The following is a 13444-nucleotide window of genomic DNA, read 5'->3' on the forward strand; positions in this document are numbered from 1 at the left end:
GATCGAATGTTGGTTCCCTTTATGTGTTAATTTTGGTACTGGAAAGTTGGGCACAAATTTAGATGGGATCTTGAATTATACTTCCACTAGTGAATTAATGGAACTAAAGGATAAATAAATAATTAGAAGGGTAAAACAGTAATTTGATCAACACTAATTACAAACCATTTCACGGAGGGCTAATCATTGGAATTGATTATATCAATGGACACTACAATTAAACTCAATAAATATAATTCTATAATTACTAAGAGTTCAATTCCATATTTATAGTGGAGTAATTATGGAATTAATAAATAAGGGGTTATTTGATTGATGAGATAAATAATCTAGTTTATTAGAGCTTAGAATTATAGGTCAATGGTCCCTGAATTTGGCACCTTGAAACACTGTCAAGGATATGGATAAAGAGTTGTATAAAGATGTTCAAAAAAATCTATTTTGAATTGGCAAAATAGTAATTATTTATTTTTTGTAATAAATAAATATTTTTTTAAAATTAATTAAATAGGAAAAAGGAAAAAATTGTTAAGACAAGATTTGTCAAGACAAAAGTTGTCAAGACAAAAGACACCATCCTTGTCCTAAAAGACTAGTATAGACACCTACTATTGTTCTTGTCCCTGTGGATTTTTTTTTTGGGTAATTAATTATTTAATTTGAAAAGTAGTTATTAATATTTTAAGTTTGTTGAGATATTCTTTGAAGTAGTTGAGAGATTCTCTCATAAATATTAGTAACTGAATTTAGTTATAGATATTTTTTTTAATAATATAATTTAATTAAAGAGATTTAACTACTATAAATAGGAGCCTAATTTTAGAAATCAGAACACTCTTCCTAAACTTAAATTTTGAAAATTTAGAAAGAAAAAAGAAATTAGTTTTTCTCTCAATGTTCTTGCTCATGTGTTGAGAACTCAACAAGAATAGATCTCATACACTTTATCCTAATAACCCACACTATTTCTTGTGTGTGGTGGATTGACTTAGAAGACACTAGTGTGAGTTAAATTACAATTTCATCATCATTTGGATTAAGGGATACAACATACGAGAAGTTTCGAGGATACTCTGATAGGCTTCAAGATGTATACTTTAAAATTATTATTATTATTATTATTATTGATTTAATGTACACACATTTGGAGGTTCATTGTGATATAGTATGATGATAATTAGATAATACAAAACTCTTTCTATACGTACCTGATTTAGTACCATAAAACTAACAGATATTTTTGTACATTCTTGGATGATTAACGACATTATGTATTGAGTTGAGAAGATCCTTGAAGTTCCTTCATTCTTTAGGAAGGATATTTCAATTAAATCATCATTTTTGGACATGAAAACAAGATCTGTTGAGTAGACTACCGGTGGTGATCCATAAAGTTAGAAGTATTTGTTGGAGTTTTTCTGTTGTGATCTGGCGAGGAATGTGAGTGCTTGTCGGTACGTGATTTGTATCGACTGTTATCATTAGCACATCTGAACTTCCTGGTGCCGAGATGTCAATGGCATGATTTTGCACCCTGTAGGCCATTTGATAGTGTAATATAGATCTTAAGGAATCGAGTTCTTGATCTATGCCCACAATTTATAGTTGAACCTTCAAGGCATCTAATAATCGTTTATCCTTTATGCAAAAAATAGGATAGAATGTAACAATAACTGTGCCTGTATTGAGTGTTGCTTCTAGGATGCCTATAGAGGCATGTTAGAATTTTCTCATTCTTGTATCAAGCAATGGTTTTGTTGCACAGACTGGTAAGTTTTTCCTCCCATGATGGGTTAAGGCAAGTCTGATTGCTCCAAAATGGATGTGAGTTAGACCTCGGTCTATCCATTGTTGTGGAAACTCAAGAGAAATTTGTAAAGTAATTAATTGTTCTTACTCTGTAGCAGGAAAGAGGAAGGTTATATTGGTCAAATTTGGTGAATTAGACATATTCTTTGAGTGTTTTCAAGTTTTGTTTAATGAGAATTTTTATTAATCTAGTAAAAAAGTTGTGGTTTGGAGAAAGTTTAATATGGGTTTATTAAGGGAGTGTAGGATAGTACAATTTTTCCATCGTTGGAAAGATACGAAACTTCATACAAAGCATCGAGTTTGCTTTTAGAAGATCGTCGCAATGTTAGGTTTGTTATAAGAGGCATGGATACTGGTGTGGTATGTGTTGAGAGTTAACTGAAAGAGGCAATAATATCAAAAGGTATTATCATCATGTATGAGAGTGAGATTTTTCAATAGAAAAAGTAAGGAAAACAAGGCCGGGATTTCTCAATAGGAAAAACAAGAAAAATGTTAAGAGGAACTTTGACACCACCTTGCCATTCTCTTTCGAAAATGATTGAATCAAAACTAAAGAGCAAGCGCACAACAGTCCCTCACGAGTGGATGGTTTGAAGACTCATTGATACAGACACTTCACAGCATCTTCACGTAGGAAAGATACAAGTGATGAAGAAGAACAATTTCAACACGTACACTGAAGAGAGAGAGAGAGAGTGGGGTAATGGGCGCGTGGGTAGCTGAAAGCAGGACATTGTTGGGGGTTCAGAAAACAATGTGCTGAAAGTAACAGCAATAGTCCTAAATGGGTCGCCCAAAAGAGGAACAATGATACGGACACCTTACCCAATGTCCCCAACACACTGTCTCTCCTAAACGCCTTCTCTTCTTATTCACCATCTTATTTGGTCCCTTCCTTTCAACATAATAAAATTCCCACTAAAACTCACCCCCTCTACCCTCCATTAAAAAGTAAAATAAATAAAAACCATTCTCACATTTCAACTACTTTATAAATACACCACTATCTCTTCTCAATATTATTTTTCTTTCTTTACACAAAAATATATATGCCGATGATGGAGCTTCAACTTGGTTTGGCTCTTCCCACCTCTAATTTCCACATAGATATTCCAATCGAGGGCTTTGATCTGAATTATAATCATCAGGGCTTTGTGTCTTGTAATAAGAAGAAGAAACGAAAGTGTGGCCAGGCGTTTTCAGAGCAAGATATTGTAACGGTGCCTAAAACGCTTCCTTTGTTGTTATGGAACAACCGGAAACCCAATGATGAAGATGATGAATCCAATAAAGACCTTTTTAACAACGACACAACTTACAACTTCATCAAGTAAGTCGTAGTGTAATGATCATTTAGATCCCACATCGAAAATCTATCTTTTGGCTTAAGCGTTTCTGTACCATATATATAATTGTGAACAGGAACGATGGTGAAGGAGATAGAGTGGTGGGGTGGCCGCCGGTCAAGGCTTGGAAGAGGAGACTTATTTGCTTCCATGGCGGCGGCCGAGCTGTGGAGAATGGGTGCAGCTGTGGTGGAAGAATTTCTAGGTTTATGCACGTGAAGGTCAAGATGGAAGGAATGGCCATAGCTAGAAAAATTGACTTAAATCTCCATACTTCTTTCAACACTCTCACTCATACCTTAATGGACATGTTTGGAAAATGTAAGTATGAAATTCTTATATTATATTTTTTATATATATATTTATAACGTATGTTCAAATATTTAAATAGTGTTTGATTAGATTTAAAGTTTCATAATTATGGTGGTACAAACAAAATAAGGTGGAGATACATAATTGGATTATTATTTTATATAATTAATATTTAATGATATCAGCTGGTTTGGTTGGGGAACAGGTCAAGAGGATTCATTGAACTATAAACTCACTTATCAAGATAGGGAAGGAGACTGGTTACTTGCTCAAGATGTACCTTGGAGGTATTTATATTTCAATCCTTTTTCACACACACATATATATTTCAATCCTTGTCCGTAATATACTTTCATGGAATGTATTCTGTGGTACATTAGATGGGTCTTAAGGTACATTAAATGGGTGTCAGAGTAAATTTTTACTTTTTAACCCTAACTACCTCTAGATCAATCTCAGCCGTCAGATTAAATAACTCCCTCATCTGACGGCTGACGTACATCACGGATTACAATCCGTGAAAGTACAATAACAGGACAAAATTATATTCCCTATAAATATATTATATTATATGTAGCTCTATAAGAATTGGATTTATTGCTTTGTCACTTGGAAATAGGTCATAGTAATTAATTTCATGCGAATTAAGTTGATGAGAAGAACAAATTGTAATAGTTAGGTTGATTAGATAGGTAATTAGTTACTATACATATTGAGAATTAAAGGTGAGCATATATGACTTTGCTTAAATATTTTATCTTTTCTTATAAGACAACCCCTTCTTGTAGTTAATAATTTTTTTGAAAGGTAATCAATAAAAGTTTAATAGAATGTCATCTGTATGTATAAATATATAGGAATGTTTATAGTTAAAAGGTATTATTTTTGTTGACAGTTGAGAAATTTTGATTTGATAATATATATAATGAAATAAATATTATTTTATTAAAAAATATGAATAATTTATAGTGTTCAAAAAGTTCAAATAGATTAATTTATTTTTTTATATATACAGATAATAAAAATTATTCTAAATGTTTCAAAATCTTGGAAAATGCTTGCTATAAATACACCATACACGGTTAAATATATATATACGGCCGGCCCTGAATATATATATATATATAGGCGGGCTAGGTCTACGCTTAGACTCACATTTTAGGGAGAGGCCCAAATAGAAAACTATTTTTTTTAAAATTATAAATATTTTTTTTAATAATTTTTAAAAATACTATTTATCTTTATAGTAAGAATTAATTTTTTTTTTCGTCTATGACCTATTTCAACTCAAAGCCAGGCCCTGTATATATTATTATTATTAGTGAAATTTACATGATATACTAACTTTTGTCATTTTTTTTACGAAAATACTGTCAGCCGGTATTTTTTACTTTTTTACTGTATTTTTTTATAAGTTTCATACTGCAGTATACTGTGTTAAGTTTTCACTGGTGTTTTACAGGTGTTTTTTAGTTGTTCTACTGTTGTTTTGAGTTGTTCTGTTTTGTATTCTACTGGTGTTTTATAAAAATATAGTATTTTTGAAAACTTTTCCGTATAACAATATTTTTGTAAAACTTAACCCAAATTCCAGTATTTTTGTAAATTTTCCATATTGTTATTATTTCTCAAAGTTTCAAAATAAAAAATGCCTTCATGATCAAGGTAAAAGTATACAAAGAATTTCCCTATCTATATACAATCTAAATTTTATATATGCTATTCAGTTATTATATGTAGGGGTAGAAAGAGGATGGTTCCAATGAGATTTGAGAGTACAAAATGAGATATATCTAAGGGCCGTGGATTATAATGTATTATATAATCTTGGTTACATATGAATATTAAATATTTATGTTATAATATGAGAGGAAGAACCTCTAACTAATTATATTAAATAATATTTGATTCTGCAGAACCTTTATAAGGTCAGTGCAACGTCTCAAATTGCTAAGGAGGTCCCACTGATGGCATCACAGTTTTTCCTTTTCTTATCTGTTTTTAATTGAACAATCTTAAAATTAATATAATATAATATATATATATTTATATATATATTTATGTATTTATGTATCACATGAACTTGGAAATTAATGCGTGTAAGATATATGTAGTTCTATGTAGAACATCCCAATCAGTTGTATAATTTATAACATATAGCAGTCTAGCTTAATTATTTTTTGCCAACAAGACACAACTTTAGTTATAGTTATACTTTGCTCTCATATTTAATTTATTATTTTTTGTCACATTACACTGCCTTAAGTGTATACTAGATAAGTTAATGTGCTTAATATTATTTGATTTTTTTATTTTTTTAATTTTAATTATGATATAAATTTTTTTAAAAAAAATACAAGTAAAAGAAAAAACATACATTAAAATTCCTCATAATTTCAAAAGTAAATAATAATATACACTGGCATTTGGTTAGAGGTAATGAAATGGAATGGAAAGGAAATGAATGGAAACAATTTTCATTCTATTCCTTTGTTTGGTTGTATATTAAAGTGTTGGAATGTCATTCCAATGGAATGACCTTTCTACCATTTTGGTGGAATGATAATTCCATTTTGAAATGGAAGGAAAGACCATTCCAATATATGATAAGAAAAAAAATTAATAATTTTTTCATCAATTTTTTTTTTCTGTATTTTAATTTTATTCTCATTCTCATTTCCATTTTTATATTTTCATTCCTCTCAACCAAACGCTACCTAATAAATATAAGTATGTTAGGATAATATATATTAATTATAATTTATAAATATTATTATTTAATACTATAATAGATAATTCTCTAAAAAAAAATACTAGATAAAGCCGTAAATGGGTAAATAATTAAATTATATTATTAAATTATAAAATATATCACTATTTTTTTATTATTTTAAATTACAAAAGTAAATCAAATAAAAAAAGAAGATTTAAATTATTTCATTTAAATTAATATAATTGTGAAACTTAGAAATTTAGACATTTCACTTATAAGTTATAACCAGTTTTAACTCCTAAACATTAAGAACTAGAAAAAAAAGAAAGTAATATGGAATGAGACAATTTCACTAGTTAAGGAATGCTGTAGAGAAACACCAAGATGGAAGAAACAATTTGAAAGTTAGAATCGTGAATACAGGAGTAATATCCCGAATATGTTTAGGTAAATTTCGAGAACGAAATTTCCAGAAGAAGGGGATGGTTGTAATATCCTGAAAACCTAATTATGAATAATTAGGATTTATTATATATTATGGGTTAATTAAGTAGTAATGAGTAGGATTATGATCCTGTTAACGTAATTTAACATAAATTATAAATTTTACTATAAGTGGATAAATAAGCGTAATTTATTAATTACAGAGATTTAATTAGAATATGTGGATATAATATAAGTTATTTGTGAAATAAAAATATTTTTAAGTTCGGCGACCTTGAAGACCCGATAAGTGAATTAATAGGCATAATTTATTAATTACGAAAATTTAATTAAAAAAAATATTGATATAATATAAGTTATTTTATGAAATAAAAATATTATAAGGTTCGACGAACTTAGAGATTAGATTAGAGGTCAAAAATATCACAATGGTTTTAGTTAATAATATTAATGTGATTATTGAAATAAATCGATTTCAAGAATATCAATGTATTTTAAGGTACTCAGAGTTGACCAAATACCTTAAAATTAGATTTCTTAATAGTTAAAAAATGATAAGATAACTATTAATAATAAATTTTTTATTAATATTATTATTATTATTATTAAATGTTATTCTTATTATTTTAATATATATTATACATATATATATCATGTTTTAAAAAATATATCAATTAAGTAATATATATATACATATAGCAATTCAAAAATAATTACTAAATTTGGGTGCTGTAATTTTGTTTGTGCAATCCAACTCATTGATTTATCAAAAAAAAAAAAAAAAAAATAATTACTAAAAAAAACTACATGATCATTAATAATTATGTAACCTAATTATAATCCTCCACACAATTTACTATCAACCTTTAGAAAATGAGTGAGCTTTAGACCATAACCCAAATGACTTGAAGATTTTTTTTCCCATAGGTTGATCAAACCTGTAAAAAAATAATATAAAGTGATAAGTTTTTTCTATTATTTAATACTATCAAAAGCCAACTTTTTTTTTGACGTAATATTAAGAGCCAACTTAAAATGGCTACCTAAAGTGTAAAAAACTCCCTAGAGTGGGTCATTATAAACAGTTCCTACTTACATAATGAATAAAATAGAGAAACAACATTAATATTTAATACTATATTATTTCACTGTAAAAAACGAAATAATATAGCTAAATTTTTATGACAAAAGCACCCTGTTAGAAACCAGAACAATAGTAACTCCATCCCAATTACATATAGCAAAAAAAAAAAAATATTCAAGTTTAAAAGTGGAGAATACCTAACAAAGAGGAAATAAAACTAAAATAAATAAATAAGTTATTTTCTCAGAATTTCTAATTATTTGGTGTAGAGAAATTAATAAGGAAATTCTCTTTTTCAATTAATGCAGCAGTACACTTAGTATTAAGAGTAAGTCCCACATTGCTAATGTGTAGAAATAAATTGTGATATATAAAATGAATGGACTACTCCTTCCATTGCCAATTAATTTGGAGATAGAACTCCATGTCCACTGCCTGTTCTAATTCTTTTTTCGACCATTAAGCTTGTCAGTAAGATCGAAGGGAATTACTACTACTCATAGAAGTCACCTATAAGATAATGGATTTTGTGTATCCTTTGCCTGCAATTTGTTTCAATGCAAAAAATAACAATTATCAGTGGCACGGTGCATGGCCTAGTAGCTCAAAATAAAAGGTTTGATCATACTGTTTAACTTAGCCCCTCATGCTAGCATTCTCACTCATTAACTATATATGTATCTCTTATGTCATAATTCTCACTCGTTGTCAGGTTTACTAAGAAAATAATAAGTCGATCAGAAAAAACAAAAACTCCAACAACAAGCATAAGTAATTGAGATTAAACTAGCAAAATCAAAGAACAAATTTCCATATGCAATGACACACAAAAATTCACAAGTGAAGCAAAAACACAATGAAAGAAAAAGAAAATGTAATAATAAAACAAAATTTACCCACATTTTTATTGACTTTAACTGAAGTGGTGCAAAATCAAAAGGATAAAAAACATTAAGAGAAAAACATGAAACAAATAGCTTTAACTAAAGAAGTGAAATCTTACATTCAAGTCATTGCAATAATGAATTGCAAAACCATTAGTACTATATGCAGTTCGACTGTGTTAAGTAGTAACCACTAATAAGCAACATAATTATAATTTTAGTAAATATATATATTTCAATAGCCTTAATTTAGATCATTACTAATAAAGCCACAACATCATTTAATAATTTAGCATTATCTCTCCTAACAAACTCTTCACAATTCAGCAATGAAAATAGAAATGTTCCAGATAGAGATGGAAAAAAATGATTAAAAACCAGATTATAAAGAGGATGTATCCAATATAGTTGTAGCTCAAAACTCAATAGTGTCCTGAAAATAAGAGACTCCAGACAAGCCTATTATGTATCCACGTATAATTCAACTCTATGTAACTAAGCTTACATACTACTAAAATCTACTTTTATTTACCAACCCTAACTACCTATAATTCTAAACTAACTTCAACCCCAATTGAACTACCAAACTATATAGTTTAAATTTTTCTTATAATATATACTCCAATTTTTCTATGTTGAATAGTTTATTCTAAATTCAAAATCCCTTGTACGTAATGTTGCGATAGAAACAAAGTGAAAGAGAGATTGAAAGAGAAAGAGAGAAAACTAAATTCATTGATTAAAGAAATGGTAATTACAAGAGGTATATATATACAAGGAGATAAGAAGAGAACAGAGTAAAATCACTAAAAGAAACCAACATAACTAATTGAACTAATCACCTAAATACACGGTAGATACTAACTAATATGCTAACTGGAATAACAGATCATAGTATCAGGTAAATAACAAAATAACAATAAACCAGTAAACTTGATATCCCCCCCTCAAGATGGACTGTAGATATCATAAACAGCCATCTTGCGAATATGGGATGATAAAATGGTAGAGGGGAGAGGCTTTGTAAAAGCGTCTGCTAATTGTAATGTGGTGTTGACTGGTATTAGGCGAATAGTTGAAGCTTTAATCTTTTCCCGAATGAAGTGACAGTCGAGATCAATATGCTTGGTTCGTTCGTGAAAGGTCGGATTATTGGCGATATGTATGGCTGACTGATTATCACAATAAATGAAGGCAGGGGCAGGTTGATTGATTTGGAAATCAGTTAAATGATATTGAATCCAAGTTATTTCACTGCTGGTGCTAGCAAGAGCACGATACTCAGCCTCTGCAGAGCTCTTAGAAACAGTGGTTTGTTTCTTAGTTTTCCATGAAATGAGACAATCTCCTATGAATATGCAAAAACCAGTAACCGATCATCTCGTGGTAGGACAAGCAGCCCAGTCCGAATCGGAGAAGCCCCAGAGATGTAAAGAGGATTTGGAGCTATAAAGAAGACCTTGTCCGGGGCTGCCCTTGAGATATCTGAGTAAATGGTGGATGGCTTGCATGTGTGTGGTGCGAGGAGATGACATAAACTAGCTCAAGGTGTTGACGGCAAATGTTATATCAGGTCTTGAAAGTGTTAGGTAGAGAAGTCTGCCTATAAGTTGTCTGTACGATGAAGGATCATCAAGTAGTTGTCCCTGTTCAGCGTCGAGTTTTGTTCTTGGATCCATTGGGGTCTTTGCAGGCTTACTGCTGTTGGAATTTATTTTACCAGGATCTTAGATCTACTCACAAGTATGTTTATTAACACCCTAAATATGAACTTTCTAAAACGATAAAATAAACACATATAAAGTTTAAGAAACCTTACATTGGGTGCAGCGGAATTAAATGACTCCTTCCGTTCAGATATCTAGACCTTGATTCCTTTCTGTAGCAGAGCATAATCAATATCTGAACCTGGATCTCTTTCTCTGAATCTTTGATGCTGTAACCTCCTTCTTGCTGAAAGTCTTTCTTCACGATCTTCCTCACTATGATTGAGGTATCACTTGCTGTGTGTGGGCACTACTCATACACTAAGGATTTCGAAATTCAAGAGGAAGAGAGAGAGTGGGTTCGGCCAAAGATAGGGAGAGAGAGAGAGGCTCAGTTTTTTCTGAATCAGAAGTGTCAGAAGAAAAGTGTAATTTTCCTGAAGCCTTCACTATCTATTTATAGCATTCCACTAGGGTTAGGTTTGAATTATTTGGCATTACAATAATGAAAATATCAGAGGGAAAAACCCTACAATAGTGGCCGGCCCTACACAGTGGATTTGGGCCTCACTTTTTGCAATTTTGCAGTTTTATCTTTTCTGCATCTGATTTTCTCAAAAACGCCAATTTTCTAATTCAACCATTTAAATGCCAATTCTAACTATTTAATAACTATAAATAATTATTAAATAATATTGTCATTTATCATATTTATTAATTGAACCATACAAAGTATCATAATTAACAAATATGCCCCTATAAACTCTTTCTTTACAATTTCGCCCTTACTTAGTGAAAAATTCACAAATAGACATAGTCTAAATTGAGAATTATAATTGATTAATCAAAACTAATTACATGAGTCTTACAAGCAATATTATCTCAACTAGTGCGGGGACCATGGGTCTATATAACCGAGCTTCCAATAAGTAGATCAAGAATTTAGCACTAAAATTCACTAACTTATTAATTCTTCGTTGAATTTACGCATAGAACTTAGAATTGCACTCTCAGTATATAGAATGCTCTATATGTTCCACCATATAGACACGTCATTAGTTATCCATTGTTATAATCCTAATGTGATCAATGATCCTCTATATGAATGATCTACACTGTAAAGGGATTAGATTACCGTTACACCCTACAATGTATTTATTCCTTAAAACACTTGACCCCGTATAAATGATATTTCAGCTTATGTGAAATGAGTACTCCACCATTTATGTTCGTTTGGTCAAGCTTGAAGGAGATCATCCTTTGCTTACTATTCGCCAGATAGAAGCTATAGATTCCATGTTTATGATAGCGCTCCCACTCAATTGCACTACCGTGTTCCCAAAATGTACATATCACCCAGACCTAAAAGTAGGCTTAACTAACAAATCAAAGAACACGAATAGCCTTTCAAGATTGCGCCTAATCATAACAGGATTAAGATCATTTGATCTAGGATCAACTAGGCTATATTGACTTGAATAGATATTACGGTAAGTTTAATAAATCTAAGTCAAAGTTCAATATCGGTCCCTTCCGATGCATACTCCATGCATCCAACCTGAGAACATAGCAATTCTCCAAATGCAAGTAAACTCTGTTGTGGATTATCATATCAGTAAAACCCTATGTCTGATAAATCTAGGAAACTTTATTCACATAGTCATGTTTACTTTCCAATGTGTTGACGGCACAATAAAGAGGATCAAGTATGTGAAAAGGGTTTCAGATGAATTTATACATTATTTACATATAATCATGAAATAAATCATGTGAACCATGCAACATTAAATGTTATTTCTGATCTATATTAATAAGCAAATCTGATTATATTGAAATGAGTTTTATTTAGGGCATAAAACCCAACAACTGCCTGTGTATCCAGTGTCTTCGAGAAGTTGGAGAGTATATTTGCGTTGAGATAAGAACACTCCTTCATCGGATCTAGCAATTTCAAAGCCCAGAAAATATTTGAGTGGACCCAAGGCTTTTAGTTGAAATTGTGCATTGAGGGAGTCTTGCACTTGTTGTAGAAGATGAATGTTCGGGCCAGTGATGATAATATCATCGACATAAACGAGTAGTGCGATGAATGTGTCATTGGTACCTCGTGTGAATAGAGTGTAGTCGGCTGTTGATTGAGAAAAACCTGCTGTTAGAAGAGCATCAGAGAGCTTCTTATACCATTGTCTTGAAGATTGTTTGAGACCATATATGGATTTATGAAGTTTGCAAACAAGGTTGGGGCTGTCCTCTGTGGTAGAAGGAGAAAATCCAGGGGGCAATGCCATGTAAACTTCTTCTTGGAGATCTCCATTGAGGAAAGCGTTGTTGATGTCAATTTGTAAAGTGGGCCATTGCTTGATGGAGGAAATGGCTAGTAGTAATTTGAAGGTTACAATCTTTGCTACGGGAGAGAAAGTATCGAAGAAGTCCAATCCTTCTTGTTGACTGTAACCTTGAGCAACTAATCTTGCTTTGCATCGTTCAACGGATCCATCACTGTTGAACTTGATCTTGTATACCCAACGGCAGCCAATCACTCTTCTATTAGGAGGGAGTTTCACCACAGTCCATGTCTTGTTTCGAAGAAGAGCATATATCTCAGTGTTCATAGCATCGTTCCACACTTTATGTTGTCTAGCTTGGTTGTAATTTCTTGGTTCGAAAAGGGCAGTAACTGCAAGAACAAAGGCTTTGTGAGATTTAGATAGCTTATCATAAGAAAGAAACTTTGATAGAGAGTGTGGTGTGGATGATTGATCTTGTATGATAGAGTGACACTCATAGTCTCTGAGATATGTTGGGGGCCGAGTTGTTCTCGTTGTTCTTCTTGGTAGATCATGAGTTGAGGAGTCGTGAGGGATGTTGCTGTTGGGTGAAGCTGGAACCGTGTCAGGGATAAGAGGAGAGTCCTGAGAAGGGCTGGTATCCTGAGATGATTGGGTCTGCATATTTGAAGGTATGACAGCAACAGTGTTTTCTGAAAGATCAATAGCAGCAGTCCCTTCTGGTATAGCAGCAATCCCTTCTGGTATAGCAGCAGTAGGACTATCAGTATAATTTTCTGCAGAGAAATCACTTATGTTTGTGTTAGATATATTAGAAGATGGAAAAACTAAATGAGAGAAAGGATTGACACC

At 31.3% G+C, this 13444-nt stretch overlaps 1 protein-coding gene across 1 annotated transcript; it reads left to right on the top strand.

Moving 5' to 3' along the window:
• The first annotated feature begins 2619 nt into the window (after positions 1 to 2619).
• Positions 2620 to 5663, top strand: LOC115724588 (auxin-responsive protein IAA20). The gene is made up of 4 exons (XM_030653906.2): positions 2620 to 3145; positions 3238 to 3482; positions 3679 to 3760; positions 5390 to 5663. The coding sequence occupies exons 1-4, from the start codon at positions 2865 to 2867 to the stop codon at positions 5439 to 5441; spliced, it is 660 nt and encodes a 219-aa protein (XP_030509766.1). The 5' UTR covers positions 2620 to 2864; the 3' UTR covers positions 5442 to 5663.
• The last annotated feature ends 7781 nt before the right edge of the window (positions 5664 to 13444 follow it).

The sequence above is a fragment of the Cannabis sativa genome, chromosome 6 (assembly GCF_029168945.1).
Source record: "Cannabis sativa cultivar Pink pepper isolate KNU-18-1 chromosome 6, ASM2916894v1, whole genome shotgun sequence".
NCBI lineage: Eukaryota > Viridiplantae > Streptophyta > Magnoliopsida > Rosales > Cannabaceae > Cannabis > Cannabis sativa.

What these genes read in the sequence shown, in the direction of transcription:
- LOC115724588 (XM_030653906.2), top strand. Translation starts at nt 2,865, where the DNA reads ATGCCGATGATGGAGCTTCAACTTGGTTTGGCTCTTCCCACCTCTAAT. An exon ending in ACAACTTACAACTTCATCAA is followed by an intron (nt 3,146 to 3,237) that starts GTAAGTCGTAGT and finishes AATTGTGAACAG; the next exon opens with GAACGATGGTGAAGGAGATA. An exon ending in AATGGACATGTTTGGAAAAT is followed by an intron (nt 3,483 to 3,678) that starts GTAAGTATGAAA and finishes GTTGGGGAACAG; the next exon opens with GTCAAGAGGATTCATTGAAC.